This window comes from Ananas comosus, linkage group 18 (assembly GCF_001540865.1).
Source record: "Ananas comosus cultivar F153 linkage group 18, ASM154086v1, whole genome shotgun sequence".
Classification (NCBI taxonomy): Eukaryota; Viridiplantae; Streptophyta; class Magnoliopsida; order Poales; family Bromeliaceae; genus Ananas; species Ananas comosus.
The window spans coordinates 610,882-630,105 of NC_033638.1; the positions used below are offsets into that span (position 1 = coordinate 610,882).

General features: G+C 35.3%; 1 protein-coding gene across 7 annotated transcripts; it reads left to right on the forward strand.

The window, feature by feature from the left end:
* Positions 4,106-18,779, forward strand: LOC109724062 (calmodulin-binding transcription activator 1-like). 7 transcript variants are annotated; one of them, XM_020252699.1, is made up of 12 exons: positions 4,106-4,284; positions 6,818-6,937; positions 8,129-8,244; positions 8,728-8,816; positions 10,223-10,268; positions 10,872-11,310; positions 11,841-12,079; positions 12,999-13,433; positions 13,936-14,624; positions 15,202-15,793; positions 16,690-17,001; positions 18,124-18,779. In XM_020252699.1, exons 1-12 carry the CDS (start codon positions 4,245-4,247, stop codon positions 18,214-18,216), a joined length of 3,210 nt encoding a protein of 1,069 aa, XP_020108288.1. In that variant the 5' UTR covers positions 4,106-4,244; the 3' UTR covers positions 18,217-18,779. The 7 variants fall into 7 exon arrangements, with proteins under 7 accessions (XP_020108288.1, XP_020108292.1, XP_020108291.1 ...); XM_020252703.1 differs by lacking the exon at positions 8,129-8,244 and adding an exon at positions 4,740-4,891 and having other exon boundaries at positions 4,107-4,284; XM_020252698.1 differs by lacking the exon at positions 4,106-4,284 and adding an exon at positions 4,928-6,549.

The window sequence follows — 19,224 nt, forward strand, 5'->3', positions numbered from 1 at the left end:
ATTCAAAAATACTATAAGAGTTAAATGCACCGAAACTTTTAAAACATTGCAACTAACCTCCTAAATTCACATTCCATCAATTTAAAGTGATTAATATCAGTCAATTAATCTAGAAATAATAAAGAATACACACTAGTGACATAAATGAGCCTCTTCCTTGAACCCAAATTTTTTTCCCTGGATAAAATCAATCATAGTCATCACAATTTACTTTGTAAAGATCAAAATGTTAAAAATCAATTCTATGTTGTAAGAATGAATGTTGAAGTCAAAATATGAACTTTAATTGTTAAAATATAGACTTGAACGATCAATTATAAAATTTTGAGAGTTCAGATAGAAAATATAAAATTTTAAAAGTCTGGACAGCTATTTGCCAGTAGGCGAAAGTTTGGATAGTTTTGATGCATTAAACCTAAAAAGACAAAAAAAAAAAAAAAAAACTCAAATTGGTCTCTTTTAGGTCTCAATTACCAACCAATTTTCATGTGTCAGAGGCTGCATTAGACCAATGTGGAATAATGAGAATTTATTGCTGCTTCCAAGTTGTTAGGTGAGATGCCCTCACATCTAATGTAGTGTAGTAAAGAGCTTCAAAGGAGTTGGGTGGTAGTATTTATTATGCTTTTACTTATTTATCCCTAATTTTTATTCAAAATTTTTAAATTTATTTTAAAATTATCAAAATATCTTTTTAAAATTTAATCCTACCAGTAAATCTTAAAAAAGCTAGGGATATTTGAAGAAAAATTTTAAAGTAAATAAAGGTTTTTTAGTCTTCCAAAGTAATTAAGATATTTTTTAAGTTTGAAGGGCATGTTAAATATATATATTTTTTATTTACATGAAGACCAACAAAATGAGAGACAAAAATATCCTAGATATCTCTAGACATAGGCTATGGTGCATCTAGGTATGCAAATGGATCCGGGTTAGTGGATCTTCTGGTCTAATTCGCTCGAATTGGACGGTAAGTAGGTTAGGCTGCTAACGAGCCAAACACGAAGGAGCTAGAGCCGTGTTCTCTCGCTTATTAAACGAGCCGAATACGAGCTGACTTATTAAAATATTGAGTTGAAAAATTTAGCTCGTTTTCAGCTTGTTTATTAACGAGCCGAACACGAGCTGGCTCACAAATAACAAATTAGATTATCAGCCCTACTACTGTATAAAAAGTTCAAAGAAATTTAAAAAATTAAAATCTACCCCTTTGATTATGTTTATCCCTTAGATCATACATTTCACCAACCACCCACTAAACCCTAAAAAGGCTTTGCATGGTTCAGGTATAAATAAGAACTGCTAATTTTCGAAATAAGTGCAAATCCAGATGTAAGCAGGACCTAGAATAAATTTTTTGTTTGAATAAAAATTCAGTTGTTCATGAAAATAAGGTAAATAGTGCTTGTATGGTTAGATAGGAATAAGAAAATAAAAGTAATCATAACTATAAATTAATAATATTTTATCAAATTAATTAATATCAAAATATTAATTAAAAATAATTCAATAAATTAAAAAATTTATTAGCTACGAATATTGTATAAGATAATAGAAAAAGTATTAACTAACTAATTATATTAATTAATTATAAAGTATAACTTAACTTTTTAATTAATAAAATAAATTATTTAATTAGTTAGATGATTTGATAAGAAATTAATTTAATTATTTGACCAATATAAATATTAGTTATTAGATAAACATATTAAATAATTAATTATTAATGAGCTAATTAATCATAAATAATAAATTAATTAATTACTTAACTAGTTAAGCAATAGATAATAACTTAAATATATTAATTAGATTAATTAATAAATTAACACAATAATTAAAACTTTAACTAAACTTGTCCCCACTCACTTGGGAACAAGCTTGTTCCAAGGGAGAAGGGTGAAATAATTGTTCGACCATTTTTCCGTCTTATTCCTAGTCATGGAGAACTATAGTTATCAACCGCAAAAATAACATTTAAATATAAAAAAGAGAATAAAAGCTTATTCCCCTTCTTATGCCCGAACCAAATGCACATAACAGACCACTATCATCCTAACCGCACATCCCTTCATCCAAAGACCGAAAAACTAATAGCACCAGCGATTTGGTGCTATTAATAATATTCTAGCCTAGTCCATATATATATGAGTATGGCTACAATGTTATCATATATATTGAGCTAACCCCAATTCATATTTGACTATTTATTCAATAAGAGATCAATCTCGAGGTTATTTCAAGCCACATACGAGAATGAGAGATCAGTCTCGAAATTATTTCAAGCCAAATACGAGCTCGTGAACAAAAAGTTGAATTTTGGTAGCCTTACTTTCAATAAGGACCAAAATATAAAAAATAAAGTAATCCATCTTGAATCTGCTCCGATTCGCTAGGGAAATGGAGCAGGAGGCGAGAGATCCTTTCTTTCTTTGGTTTATTCTGATGTCAAAAATTTGCTTTCATCCCGACCCGCAGAATGGAGCGATAACTAAGAGCAAAAAGTAAGATAAAAATTAATCCACTTCGAATCGTTCCTATCCACCAAGAAACACGGGGCGAGAAGTAAATGACCCTTCTCATCCCAAGATATGCTCCATTTGCGTTTCGAACCACATCTGAATTTTGAAAAGTTAAATAATAGAAAATTTGCAATTATTTTAACTAACCTTCTAGGAAAAAAAAAATGCTATATCGCTCTATCATCCGTAATATAAAAATGTTTTTCTTTTTTTTCCCTCTCTCTCTCTCTCTCTCTCTCTAGCAATTTTCAATTGTTGTTGTTGCGCATGAAAGCCAAACACTTCGAATACCCCCTCCTATTTGGAAAATAATAATTTTCTTTTTTTTAAAAAATATATTACAAAATATAAGGGCCGGTTCGGAGCCCAACCCGGCCCGGCCCGATCCGGCCCAGCAACATCACGGCCCAAATTTCGGAGCACGACCCACCACGTCATGCGCCGCCTCCCAGATTTTAGGCCCTCAAAAAAAAAAAAACACACTATGTTCATGTACGGCTCACAGTGACGTGGTGCGCGTGGTCCATGGAGTATATACTCTCCCACCAGTTTCCGGTGTGAACGGGGTCCTCGTTTTGGTCCTTTTTGTCTTCGCCAATCATCCCCTAAATTTTAGGCCCTCAAAAAAAAGAAAAAAAAAAAAACATACTGGACATGTTTGGTTTGCTTCTTTTTCACCCTGAAATCAAAATCGAAATAGATGAATTCGTTTGTGGGTGTTTGGTACGCGGGAGTCTCATTTTTATTCTGATTCCCGAATGAAATGGGAATCCCCTAATCACCTTTCAATCCGGCCTAGGAGGCCAGATTGAAAGTTGAATCGGGACGGAATGGATATTTATTCGGATTAAATTTATTTTTTTAACTTTTTTAATTAAAATATGAGTTAAAATTTAAAATTAAATATATAATTTTAAATTTTATTAAATTAAAAATTAAAATTTAATCAAGTATTTCTAATCTAACTTATGAATTTGAATTTAAATTAAATTTTAATTTATATAAAATGTTATTCAAATTTTATTTCAAACTTAAATTAAATTTATGGATTCAAATTAAAATTTAAATTGTAATTTTAAATTTGAATTTGAATAAATCAAAATTTAGTTTCATATTTTGAATTATCCAACTCAACTTCAAAGTTTAATTTTTTTAAAAAAAATATATTTAAAATTTTGATATTATTTCAAAATTTTGATGTAAATTTTTAATATTTAATTTTTAATTTGAATTTAAATTAATATATTATAAAGATAATGTTAGTATATTAATTTGATTATGTTTTTTATATCCACCTGAATCATACACCGACAATGGGAATGATTTATTCCGATTCCGATTCAGGTGATGAACCAAACAGAATTAGGTAATGAGTCATTCCGATTCCGATTCCAACTTATTTTGATTCCGATTCCGATTCCGACTCCGACTTTGAACCAAAGACGCCCACTATGTTCATATACGGTCCACGATGACGTGGTGCACGTGGTCCATGGAGTATATACTGTCCTTCCCGTTTCCGGTGTGAGCGGGGTCCTCCTTTTGTTCCTTTTGTCTTCGCTATCACGCTTCCACATGCTCTCCTCTCTCTCTCTCTCTCTCTCTCTCTCTACAATTCTCTCTCTCTATTTTTAGGGGGACCCCCAAAATCCGTATGCATCACCTGAGGGGGCGATTCTAGGGTTTCTCTCGAGCCAAATCCCCAATCGCATCGCCCCGTCGCAGATGGCCGAGGCTCGGCGATTCGCTCTCAATCCCCAGCTAGGTCTCCTTCTCCTTCTCTCTCTCCGTCTCTTTCAATCTCCTCGGATTAACAGTTTTAAATCCCCCTTCCCTTTTTCCTCTTTTTTTTTTTTTCCAGTTATTTTGTTGAGGAATTCGGCTTTGGGTAATTGTTTGGGTAGGAGTGCCAATGTAGGAGGAGAATGTAGTTTCTGGTGTGAATTTTGGTATTTTTTTGTAAAATTTTTGTGGTTCTTGGAGCATTAATCTCGTAATTTATGTTATTTTATGTAATTTTATGATCGTCGTTGTTCTTATATGAGCTTTAAATGGAGTGGAATGTATATTGCAATGTGATGTGAAAGAAGGCGTTTTGGTAGATTCTGGAGACATTATGCCGTTGTTTGAGATTATATTGTTATTGTTTTAGTTTTAAAGTTTTCAAAGGATATGAAGTTAATTTTACTGGAGTATTACTTATTTAGTTCCATTCTGTAGGATTGATGGTGTTTATGCATCGCATTGTTGTTGGCGAACAAACTGTTGCTGTTAGGCTCTGTTCTTGTTGTTCTTATCATTGTGCTCGAATTGTATGTTCTTCTGATCAACTTAGTTAGGTCCATGGATTTGAGATTGGGTTTGATCACAAGGTACTTGAAAACATTTAATTGATCAACAAGAATGAGTTTTCTCTTTCTGATTAAAATTTTAGTCAAGCACTATTAACTATATTTATATTTAAGCTTTATTATGATTCAATGGGGATGGCAAAAGTTTGGGAGTGATCTATGGTAGGAGTGAGAGTAATGGCTACTGGCTTATGGTCACAGTGAGAAAGCTGGGGAAATAGAGTAAAAAAGTGGTTGACACTTGTGGGAAAACTAGACTTGTGTTTAAGCCATCGACTGGGGAAACTTTTCACTTGTCATGAACACTGATTTAGCCATTAAAGTAAGTTAACCAGGTATTTTGGCATCAAAAATCCCAGAAGGAATTTAATGTTGCCTATAATGACGCTATTACTTCTCTCGTCGTCAATTGAGCCAGAATATGACTTCTTAATTAGGGTTTGCTTTTCTTGTACAGTTGTGGCTTTGCATCTCCTTCGTTGGATATATATCTGAAATATTGGAGAAGCAAAAAAAAATAAAAGAAAAGGCAAACATGATATCTTGAAAAGTTTGTATTCTTCGCTCTTTAGATGTTTTGGATTGCAACAGATGTTTGATAGTCCAATTTGAGGGCTCTATCTTACCGGAATACATCATGTACTCAAACCAGCAGGGCAAACTTTGGCTTATTTGATACAACTTTATTTCTTGATGTCAACTTCTGCGAAGCTAAGATAAGGTTTTCTTGGTTTCAGATGTCAACCAGGAGTCAAGTTTAGGATAAAGTACTACCAAATGATATAAATGGTTATAAACTACAGAGTCTGTTGAAATTCCATCTTTATGCATTTGTGGCTGAGTTTGAGTTGTTTGACTGGACTTGTTTGGCTTCCTTTTTTTCAATGACTGATTTGAGTTTTCATTTGTTTGGCTTCCATTTTTTCAATGACTGGTTTGAGCTTTCATCATTAATGAAAGTCCCCCTCTCTATGCCCCCATCTCAATCAACTACTTTGAATGCTAATCCTGGCCATACAATCAGAGAAAGAGAAAAATGAGATTCATAATGTCAACCTGATTTCTCTACATTATGAGGACATGAAAGTGAGAAAAATCTTTGAAGTATTAAGAAAGACTCTCTGAGGGCTAAAGAAAATTAACAACAATTTGTTTTGTCCTAATCAGAACTTTCTTTTAACACATCTGAATGTGATGTTTTGATATTTGTTATGAATTAAGTCCATTTGATTCCTGTTTCTGTTATATGTTAACGAAACGAAGCACTATAAATCTTCTTGTGTTTTATCAATCAATATGCATGCATTTAACACTTTTGGTAGCTTATCTTACAAAACATTTTGCTGAAAGGTGGATAATTTAATTGCTAAATCGCAAATAACCACTGGTATATTGCGTGTTGTATTGTACCCCCTACGTTAAAAAATATAAACCTAACTCCTTTTTGGACCATTAGCACCTAACCAACAGTCTCCCATCCAAAAAACCATAGGAGAACCCTAAAAGACGACTTGTAATGCTGAATTACCCTTTGTAGCTCTCAATTGTCCTCCTTTTGTTTGTTCTTTCCTTACCCATTCTGCTCATCAAATCTTCACAATGGAATCGAGAATGAGGAGGAGAAGCAGGATGATGAATGGCGGAGGAGAAAGGTTTGCTGATTGCAGAGGAAGAAGAAGGCGAGTAGTGCATATTTTTTACATTACAATATGGATTTGGGCCGGCATCAACTATTCATGTTTTATGGTTATTGATTTTACGCTGCTTAAGATAGAGAATAAATGCTTGGGAAATTTACGGCTATTTGGTGTAAAGTTCAATGGGCTAAAATTATTTCTGATTGTTTTTTCCCCCTTTTATGCAGTTTATGTGCACTATACAAAATATGTCCAGTGTTGGTTGTTGATTTTAAGATTCTTACCTTCACTATTCATGTGTGCTGGGCAGACATTCCACAGATTTTGCAGGAAGCTAAAACTCGCTGGCTTCGTCCAAGTGAAATATGCGAAATACTTCGCAACTACAAAAGATTTAAGTTGAATGCTGATCCACCTTACAAGCCCGCTGGTATGATTATTATATATGCTGATCATCAATCCTCAATTAAAGCATTAAGTTGTTCCCAGTATGGATAGATGTATATGCACTGCATGTATGCATAATGTTGTATATCTACTTATCTAATATATATGCATAGCACGCACAAAACTTATATATCTTATAAATCATGTGCAAGCACAAGAACTTCTCTGCTAGTTTTCTTCAACGTTCAGCCATGCACATTCCACTTTTAACTTGAACTTTTTGACTTTTTAGGATGTCTGACTGGTAATCTTATTTACAGAATCGTAGAGCCAAATATTGCCTACAAAAGACAATCAGACCACTCCTAAGTCTTGTTACCCTTTTGCTGTTTCTGAATTGTGTGCTGTAGAACAAGGACAGCTGGTTAGTAGTATATTGCAGCCAAAATAGTAATATTTCATTATTGAAAATGTCAATCAAGATTATTATTGTTTGTGTTTAGAATAAAAATATGTACATTGGCAAAGATTATATTAGAAGATCTGCGGTATATTATATTCAGTCGATATCTGCTAGTAATAGCAATGGAATGGACTGGGTTCATGTTGGCCCTGCATTTGTTAGAGCCCTATCTTATCCTAGCTGAAGGGCTTTTGGTTAGGATTTAGGCTGAACTTTTACCAATAGTTGAAGCACTACCTGAAGTTAGTTTAATTTTGATAGCTAATCAAGCTAATAGTGGGCCCAATTTTTTTGGTGATGCTGGCTAGGGCAGAGTAGTTGGGTTGGTTGGAGAGGCTACATGGGTGGTGATAGTGGTGGGAGAGGAGTGAGATTGATTGCCAACTGGGAAATTGAGCAGAGGGTTTCAGAGCTAGATCATGTCATCCAGTTAAAATGAATAGACTCTTGTGAGATATTTTTCATTAATGTATATAATATAGCTTTTATTGTCGTTTATCTAGGCTGGTGCAAAAGTAAATTTGCATTGAAACACACTACAGCCTGTAAATTTGGGGGGTCATCCTTGAACCAAAGCAGCTATTTTGAGGATAACTCCAAATCTTATTAGAAATCCTATGTTAGGGTCTGTATCTATCTTAGTAGAAGAAAATGATTTGGCATTCATCACCACCTTTTTGAGGGGAAGCGTTTGAAAAGTTTTTTTTTTTTTTTTTTAAATTACAGTTACCACCAAATCCAACTAACATGCTTAACATGTTTTACTACTAGGTGGTTCTTTGTTTTTATTTGATCGAAAGGCACTTCGATATTTCCGCAAAGATGGCCATAATTGGAGAAAAAAGAAAGATGGAAAAACTGTTCGAGAAGCTCATGAAAAACTAAAGGTACTGCAGTTCAAGTTTGTCAAAACTTCTCAAGAGTCGCATGTCTGGTCTATAGCTAGTTTCAAGTATTAGGTTTATTTCATTATGATGTCCGTAATGCCTTTCTATTAAGATAATAATATTTGTTGGAGCTTTCCATGTTTCTCCTATTGTAAAGCCACTTTTGCACTTAAAAATCTGGATGCCTTGATTTATTTGAAACTTTTCTAATTTTTTTTTCTCTTGCTAAACTAGATAGGGTCATTATTGACTTATCAGACAGTTGACAACAGAAATATTTCTAATCAAGTATTCTGAAGGTATAGTTCAATATTGGATACTACTTAGTTTTAGGTTCTAATGCACCTAATGAGTTAATTGGTCGTACTCATTATGATACTTTTCTTAGACCCACAGGTCTCTTTGCATCCTATTATATTGCTTTATGAGCATTTCCCTTCTGAGCTCTCTACTCATTCCGATGGATTTTGTCCTTTGTTCTAGTGCGGCAGTGTTGATGTTCTTCATTGCTACTATGCCCATGGTGAGGAAAACGAGAACTTCCAAAGACGTAGCTATTGGTTGCTTGATGAGTGAGTTGTTTCGAATTAACTTGGGTCTTTTATCTTTGGGCTATTTTAGTATACCTCTTTGCCTGAATGTACTTCTTACAGAAAATTATTGGCCTTTACCTGAATGGACATATTTCAAGCGGTTACATGAATAGTATTTCTCCCTTTAATTCTTTCCCTTTTGGGGATAAGATCCAGCTAAAATCTGAGGCGATGCATTTATTTCTACACCTTGTGGTCTGTTGCTGACATGCATAAAATATATTATATAATTTTCCATTATCTTATGGAGTATGAAATTCCTGGCAGTGAATGCAGTGAATTTTATTCGTCTTAACTTCAAGTTGGAGTTACTATTTAATAATATAATACAAGCAGTAACTATATAATAATACAATACAAGTATCGTTTTTTGTGTTTATAACTTATGCTTCTTGGGTTTTCTCGCCTTCATGCCATCTAAGGGTCCATTTGTTTTATTGGATCATGACACCAATGCTCTCACATTACAAGATCTCGACATCACTTGCAAGGCAATTGATGTTGCGACTTCATGTCATTCTGCTAATGACAGGGCCATACTCAAATCAAAGTGAACTAAAGAGTTTGATAGCGCCGTTCGAACAGTGACTTTTATGGTTCGGCATGCTTGGCACTTTTTCCCCTGGGTCCAATGAAACAAACATGCCCAATGTGCGAACTGGGACATGTTTTATTTTCTTTTTCCCTCTTTGATGCATCTATGATGAGCTTGGATACTTCTTTTGAAAGAAATTTTTTTTTTCTTCTGTTACTTTCTAGAGCACAATTTTTTTTTCACATGTTTTAATGTTTTTTTTTCCAGTTTCTTTTATTTTTGTGTTCTTTTACAGTTTTACTGATCATTGATTTTCTAAAGCTACTAGCTTTGTATAGATCACAAATTTGTGCTGCAAGTTTCGTTATTCTGTTTCATGCCAGTAAATTTTGACAATTATCTTCTCTTGTGCTTTTACTTCATTCTCAATGTACTTACTGATGTGACTAGTGACTTCTTTATCTTGTAATCTAGAGTAATTCACTTCCTATGCTGACTTATTAAGGGTTATACTTGGTTGAATGATACGAAGGAATTTCTAGCTTAGAATGTAAATAACAACTTAGGTACTTCATTGAAAACCTTCATCCTCTAGTGAAAGCTAGTTGGTTCACTTCGAGTGTAAGAGCTTGCTAGCTTGAGAATAAGTAATAAAATTTTGTGGATTTGGACCATTTGCTAAACCTCTTGGTTGCTTTAAATATCTGTCCAACTATGCATGCACATAAAACTTCATATTAGCTTTGAAATCCACTCGGGTGAACTAATTAGTTGTTGCAGAAATTTCTTTTTTTAAAATTTTATATGTTATCTGCTTTAACTTTTTCTGCTTGGATATCTGCAATTTCAGGCAGTTGGATCACATTGTTCTTGTACATTACAGAGATGTCAATGAGGTGATTTTCAGGCCCTTTTTCACCAGCAGCTATTCACATAATTCTGTAATCTTTAGTGAGTTCTGTAAAGTACCTAATATTGTAAAAGAAACAATAGCATCAAACATATTTGGTTCATTTTCAGATGTTTCTATTTGATGGCTTTCTGGCTGACCCTCATGCTGCGGAACTTGACTATTGTTTTTAATGGATCAACTTATTCCACAATTACATCTGAACTCTTTTTTTTTTTTTTTTTTGATCTCTTGGAACTGCCATAACATATGTATATTTGGGTTCTGGTTCTTGGCAATTGAATGCACTCTAGTCCGTATTTCTTCTAATCTCCATCATGATGGATAGTATACTTCATCTATTGGAGGCTATTAGATTAACTTAACCAAACAGGCAATTGCAATCAGAATAGATATCTGATTCTTTTTTCAGTATTGCTCTATCAAGTAACATCTTCTAATTTTCTCTCTTTTAATATCCTTAGTGCTAGTTGAGGAATTCCTGGCTCTTGGTTAACAACATTTTGTGTGAACTCCATGTAACATATTATTTTGTCATGTCTTATAATTCATTAATTAGTTAATTCATTTATTTTCTCTCTTTCTCCAGGGTAGCAGACCGACCTTTTCACATTTATCAAATACTGAACAAAACAGAGTGAATCACATGGAAGAAACTCAAGCATCTACATTCACCCACTTAAGTCCATCGACATTCACATCACAAACGTCTTATGTATCGAGCCCTAGTGCTGCAGATTGGAGTGGGCAGGCTCCATCGTCCGAGCTTGAGGATGCTGATTCTGGTGAAGAGCTAGGTGGGGCTTCAGCTTCACACACTGATTCTGTATCATGTCCAGGGTTTCAATTTGCTTCTTTGCCTGGAGACACTGCCGTGAAGGACGGTATTGTGATTAACCAATTTTACTCAAGAGATTTTCCAGATACTGCTGTCTCAAGTAGATTGCTTGATCCTTTGTTTTCAAGTCAGGTTTCTTTACAGAATACTACAATTGGTGTGAAGCAACAAATCAGTGGTGCTCCCCAAGGTGATGTTTGTACCTGAACATATCTGTTAACTTTTTAGTATTTACATTCAAGTTCATTGCGGAAGAAAATTGGTCAGGGAGGTAAGAAAATTAACTTAACTTATGGTGTTACACTAGCAATCACGCAGACGTGTACTCAGGTGCACATGCACATAGATACACGCTTACATGAAACTGCACATATACTACTAGACTTAGCCAGACTTCTTTAGAAAGCACCGGCTACCGATGCTTTGGGTTTTTTGTGTATTGGATTGGCTTTGTGGACAAAACACGTTGGCCTTAGATGTGCACTTTACCATGGTACATCAAGATCCCGTCGGTTGGCCACACTAATGGATCTTAAAGCTGATTTGATACACGAACAAACAACAGCTTGGGCAGCGGTGCTTCATGAAAGCATTTATGTTGACTCAGATATACATTTGTATGTGCAAAAAATTCATGGTGATTCATTTGATTTTGTGCCTATATTTTCCATTAGCTCTATGTTCTCTTATTCTCAGTAACATAACAACACACTTCTGCAGGTTCATTTTGTGAAAATGACCATAATTCTGCTGCATCCAAGTGGGTAAACATGACTAAGAAGGACGTTGACATGAAGGAGCAAAATATTTCCTTCGAACCAACTGGACATTCTGGTGACATATCTAGAAGAGTGATAGATGACCACACTGTTTTAAACTCTACTTTGGATGACACATTCAATATGTTACGTAATGCTCAATTAGAGATACTTATTGGTAATGGCGATAGAGAAAATCAGGTATATTCTCTTGGTATTATATTTTATTTATTTATTTGCATTATTTTTAATATGGACTTCCAGTTTCATTTGATGTTTCTTCAGTAAGATTGTTATAATATTTCCCTTTGAGTTTATAAGCTCATCTCTCTCATCATGAGTCACCAGACCTTGTATTTGTAAACTAAATTGCTTGCATCTTTTATTAGTACTAAAACAAGAGAGGTGGTGGGGTCATGAACCTTATCTTCTGAATATGTTGGGTGGGTTTGGAGAGATTTTCCATGGTTTATTAGTTTCTAACATTACCGGCATCGTGATCGAGTGCCTGGTTGCAATGAAGAAAATGCTAATGTAGACATTTGTGGTTGTTGTTTTTAGTTGTCTGCTTTTATTCATATCTCCTGTCAAGGATGTTAGCAAATTGCCTAAGGACTGTTTATCCATCAATCCTCTTCTTAAATTACTTATCTGCAGATCATCTTTTAGAGGTTGAAGGTCAAAATATCAGAAAAACGAAGGTAGTAATGTGATATTTTTGGTACGCCAAAAAAAAAAAGGTGCACGTATCGGTAATGTGCAAGTTAATATAATACACCATGTGCATGCCACTTCTTTGTCATATATTGCATCATACAATCATATTTCCTGTCAATATTCTATGGAAATTATCTTGTCAGTGCTATCGTTATTAATGAAATGCGGTTTCTTTATACTATACTAGACAGTAATTTAAACCATTCAATCATGTAAACAAGCACTTGCATGTACAATTTTAGCTATTATCTGCGGTATTGAGATATTATTGTACTAGAATGACGAAGTTATAAGTTATTCCTTATTCTTTGTGGAGATATGTAATGACCCTAAATATTCAGTGTATGCTATCACATTTTTCGTAATTATTGGCGCTTTGAGAATCTAGAAATATACTGTGCAGATCAAACAGGAGAATGTTGTACACGTAGATAGCCTTCAAGGCAGAAATCATTTATTTGATCACTCTAGTTATACTTATCAGGGGGCAGACGACCAATCTCTAGAATATCCCACAAAAGTTTCCTATCCTTTAAAGAACAACCGAGATACTAATATGCATAATAATGAGCATGGAGATCTGAAGAAGTTAGATAGCTTTGGAAGGTGGATGAGTAAGGAGATTGGTAAGGATTGCGACGATTCACTGATGGCATCGGATTCTGGAAGTTACTGGAATACTCTTGATACTCAGAGTGATGACAAGGAAGTGTCTACTAGCTTACCCCCTCATATGCAGTTGGATATCGACACACTGGGCCCTTCCCTTTCCCAAGAACAGCTATTCAGTATTCTCGACTTCTCACCTGATTGGGCTTATTCTAATGTCGAGACAAAGGTATTGTTTATGCTAATAATTTCTGTACATAAGTAGGCAAAAAAAACTCACTTTTTACTTTCTCTGCTAGGTAGTTTTTAGCTGGAGGATAACACAGATAACTCAGTTTATCATCCTTATTCTGCTAAACAGAACGAAAAGGATCTGGAATAGTTGTTCTGATTAAACCAGGTTATTATAGGATTAGCTGGGAACAACTACTCCAGATTCCTCTAGAATGATGGTATCTCTCACTTAATACCCACTCATTCCCATAAATTTTTTAATCATCCTCATCATCGGAGTTATCCCTGCGGTTATTGAAGTTATCTCTTTAATGTTAAATAAACATGATTGATGTTGTTCTCAGTTATCTAGGCTTGGAAAATTGTTATCTAATGTTAAATTTGTCCCCAAAATGATGCTTTTAAGTCCCTGTTCCGCTGATATAAGCCTCTTTGTTGTTTTTTGCCCGAGGAAGACCCTTCTTTGTTGTTGTAACATGAACGACTATTTTATTCAGGTTCTTATCTCAGGTAGGTTTCTGGGCAATGTTGACCCTGGAAGCGTCAAGTGGTGTTGTATGTTTGGCGAACATGAGGTCCCCGCTGAAATTTTGACAGCTGGCGTACTTCGGTGTAAGACTCCTGCGCATCCTCCGGGCCGGGTCCCATTCTATGTAACATGCAGTGATAGGTTAGCTCGCAGTGAGGTTCGAGAATTTGAATTTTGTGAAAACCCAAGTGCAACACATTTATTGCCAAAGAGTGAAGCAGAGGAGTTGCATCTTCAAATACGTTTTGCAAAGCTGTTGTCGGTGGGAACAGACAAGAAGCTACTATGCTCGGTTGAAAACTGCCTAAAGTGCAAAGTCAAGCAAAGGTTGTCCTCACTGCTAAAAGATGATGAAAAGCAGTGGGCTGAAGTGGAGATGTGCACCAAAGCTGAGAGGAGATATTATTATAATGTGAGAAATAAGTTGATCGAGAACTTGTTGAAGGGTAAACTGTATGAGTGGTTGGTCTGCAAAGCTCACAAGGAGGATGGTCGTGGGCCAAACATCTTGGATGAAGAAGGACAAGGAGCAATTCACCTAGCGGCGGCTCTTGGATATGATTGGGCGATGGATCCCATTGTTGCTTGTGGTATCAATCCAAGCTTTAGAGATTTACATGGTCGGACAGGACTTCACTGGGGAGCATACTATGGCAGGTGTGAATTACATAAGGGTATTTATTAATTTTGGTTATGTTGGAGAAATTTGCAAGTAATTGACTTAAAAGTCCTCTATTTAAATTGCTTCTGGTTAGTTTTGTTAAAAGACTACTATTGTGGCATGTATACTTTGAAAATGAATTTTACTTGTAAAATGAGTACCAGGCTCTTCTATTAGACAGCATGAGGTTCAGTAAGTTCATCAGCTAAATTATACTCTAACAGATAACAATAATTGCAATTGCATATGTTTAAGCGCGCGCGCACACGCACACATCAACACTTTAGAAAAATGTAAATAGAACTTTGAACTTATCAAAAGAAACAAAAAATTGTTTTCAAGACTCATGCACACACACCAGAAAAATGTGAATAAAAGTTTGAATTTATCAAAAAAAAAGTTATCATACAAATAGAAGTTTGAATTTATCACAAGAAATTTTTTTTCACTTTTCATACTAAATTGCAATCTATATCAGATTCACATCAACTTATGTTGCCAATGTCAGTTTAGGTGAATTTGTTCTTTTATTCCATCTATAGAGATTTGGATGCTTATCATTTTCTTGGTCAGAGAGGAGGTGGTTGCTGCACTCGTCAGGCTCGGAGTTGATCCAGGTGCAGTCGAGGATCCAACATCGACATCTCCTCAAGGGCTAACTGCTGCTGACCTTGCATCAGCTAGAGGGCATAAGGGAATTGCAGGCTTCTTAGCTGAAGCACATTTGACTAGCCATCTTTCCTCTCTAGCACTAAAAAAGAAGGTTGGCAATAGTGTTTCTGCAACTCTCGCTGCAGAAAAGACAACAGTAGAAGCAGCAGAAGATCAAAACATAGTTTTCCTAAATGATAATAATATAGAGGAGCAGCTATCATTAAGGGGATCCTTGGATGCTTTAAGAAAGTCGACTGAAGCGGCCGCACGGATACACACTGCTTTTAGAGTTCAATCATTCATCCAAAGGCAGTCAACAGAGAAAAAAGATGAAGATTCATGGATCTTGGATGAAGCAGTGCTCTCCACCCTAAATAATAGGTTTCAGAAATTGGGTCACTTCAATGAAGCTTTGCATGCAGCCGCTGCTGTAAAAATCCAGCAAAAGTACCGTGGATGGAAGGGGCGGAGGGAATTCTTGAAGATCCGCAATAAAATTGTAAAAATCCAGGTAAGTTACCAGTTAGTAGTCACTAGCTGAAATTTATCCTTTGCCTTGGTTCAATAAAAAAAGGAAAAAATGGGCTTCTTACTTTCTTTTGATCCCACATTATTTTCTCGTGTATCCTTGTTATGTTTTAGTTTCTTTTGTAGCCTTGCAGTTGTTTTTTCTTTAGTAATGAAGAAAGAAACACAAAAATGTGTCATGAATTTGGCTTCATAGATGTGATCTGATAACTTTTCGCTATGATTGCAGTTACATGTGTCTAGCCTATAGTTTTTCCTGTAGCATTACCCTCCATTATTTCGTTGTTCAGATATAATGCCTTTGAATTCCAGAGGAATTTATGTTGGAATTATTCCATTACTGTCAACTATAAGGTTGTATTATCACTTGATTATATTTTCAATACACTTTAATGTTATAAACTTCACTTGATTATATTTTCAATACACTTTAATGTTATAAACTTCAATTCCTCCCGTAAAACATTTTTGTAAATCCTATTTGTCTTTCATGCATTATAACACTAGGTATGTTAGGATGAACAAATTTCAACATTTATTCCTGCCTTTTCTCACTAATTGCTGTGGTAGAACTTCCACATCTTAATTTAAATTCTCTTCAAGTTCTTCATGTAATATTTCATCTTGGAGATGCATTTTTGGATTCTAATCATGAGGCCTGAGGCCTGAAACCATTAATTCAGAAGGAATATCTTGTTTACCTTATTATTTTGAAATAATTTTATCCTGCTCAATACATGTAATCTATTCCTAAATTCTTTTGTGCATAGAGGATATTAGTTTTTTAGTGGGACATGGTAAGAAAGATAAGACTGAACTGTGAAAAGGCATTCTTGTAGATGACCCGCAGTTGCTCACTAATCAGCTTTTCTTTCTTAGGCACATGTGAGAGGACATCAAGTTCGTAAACAATATAGAAAAATAGTTTGGTCCGTCAGTATTGTCGAAAAGCTTATATTGCGGTGGAGGCGTAAAGGAGCCGGATTGCGAGGCTTTCAAGCTGATCGAGCAATTAGTAGTACTTCCAAGCAGGAGGATGGAAAGAGCGATGAGTATGAGTTTCTTCGCGTTGGCCGGAAACAGAAAGAGGCAGGTGTTGAGAAAGCTTTGGCCAGAGTTCAGTCCATGGCTCGAAATCCAGAGGCTCGCGACCAGTACATGAGATTGGTGGCAAGCTCCCACAAATCCAAGGTGATCTTTTATATTTTTGCCCACTGCATACAAGTTCATACAGTTAATTTGATTGAGCCTTTATAGCCTGTCATATGGGCTAATTGCATTCATAGGAGTTAAGAGAAGATGACCGAATGGGATAATTTGATACACTTACAGAAGTTTGGGGTGCATTTAGTTCACTTCAAAGTTCAAAAGAACAGAAGGCAAAGTGAAACTTCTAAAAAAGTTTTGGGGCTTACGGTACAATTAACCCTACAATATATAGTATCTATAGTCTCTAAACCCTAGAGCCTAAATATTTGGAAATGGGCTAAAGATAATACTGCTGTGAAGTTTACAGATTTCTTGGTCACGTTGTTTTTTCCTACTTTTACAGTTACTGCTATTTGATGTGTTTGAACATATTCTTATCAGGTAATATTTTTTTAATTTTATGTATGCTGAGTAGACAAATTTCTCGTATTCCTGTATGATAACTCTTGCTCTGCTTTACTTATGGGAGTGATGTAGTGCTTGTTCTGCTATAAATTAATTACGAGCTAAGGTATTTAACTTTTATCACAAATTTGTGTTGGATATGCATGCCGCATGCGGCGAGGAGTGTGCTAGAGAAAAATAACCTTTTGTTCTCACTATTCCCTATATATAGCATCTATCTTTAGTTTGACTCTCTCTTTAATTTGTGCTCTACTATCTTTGCGATATAACTGAATAGTTTACAATGACAGCTTAAGCATTTGCCGCAACCTTGCATTGCTTAATAATCATTTGTATCTCTTCGCATGGTGTAGTTTTGTGATTTTAAAAATAGAACCTCGTGCTCATCTGCCTTCAGGACTTATTTACCTTTATATATCGCGCCTCTGCGGCAGAAAATTTATTTTCCAATGTCCGTGGATTTCTAGTCCATGAGGTAAAAAATATAGGAGTACTAGGAGAGGACTTAATTAAACTGCTTCCTAATGCATTATATCATAATTCTCTTTTTTTATTTATTTTACTTTTGTTGCATGTATATTGCTTTCAAATCAGCTTCTTTTTGCGTGTTTCGATCGAGTGCTTATTCTTAGTTTATTTTTTGTCTTGGAAAATCACTGCAGTAATTTACTTCTTTTGCGTCGAAATTTTCTCATGCAGTTGGGAGATGGCGAAAGCTCCTCCTCACAAATACAGAGTTCCGAAGAAGAAAAGATGGTAGACAAGGATCAACCTGCATCTATGATACACTGAACGGTAGCCAACCTAGTTAGCTAGTTCTCATTAACTACTGCCGAGGCCTTCGGCGATCGTCAGCAAATGCTCTCAACAACTCGTGCTGCTTCTGTAAGTAAACTCCTGACTTGGCAAATGTTGTAAAGGCTAATTGCCGTGTATGAAAATAAGATAGACCAAAGTATTAAAAGTATGTAAGTATATATATTTTACCGCTGTAATTCATACTGTGAACAGCAGCGTAGTAGCAATGTAATAGACGGTAAGATTGGGGAGATTTTGTGGTCGGTGGCATGTAATTTTGTATGCATAACGGCCGGGAGATGGCCTTGTGCTTAAGCTTCGGCTGGGGTTGGGGAATGTGGTTTTGTCGCAGTAGGCACTATATATGTGTAGAGAGTTAGCATCAATTGTAGTGTACCCAATTTGCGAGCCAAAAGTTTGTGCCATTGTAGCTTGCATACTTTTGTCCTTGTAATTTGCTTCCTAATGGGCTAATCTGTGCCTGCCTTCTGGGCGGGCGGGCTGTAAAAAACGAACTTTGTCTTTCTTTTGATTGCCTTCGGATGAACTGATCTGCATGTCTTTGATTGCATTTTCGATAACTTTAGAGGTCAAAAAGCAAGATAATGGGTAGCCTATTTGGTTATTTATTTTTAAGAAGATGGCCTGCGAGAGGTTTCCACATCATTATTATCTTTTATTATTTGAGGGCGAGAGTAGCCTTTTCTGCGTTAATTACTGATAGTTCCTGTCAGTAAATGAGCACATGTGAGAAGTGCTTGTGAATTATCTCAAAATTTTCTTTTCTTGTACGACATTGAACCTATTAAGCAGGTAAGCAAAGAATTTCCCTTGGTTTACATGAAAGGCTTCTGATTCAGAGAGTTCTGGGTGCCTTTTATACTTTTATCATGGATTCATAATTTTTTTTTTTTTCCCTAGCCTTGTTTTTTTTTATTCCTCCCTTTTACTCTAAAGTACGCCCTACCGAACTGGATTAGAAATGCATTGGTGGATAATATC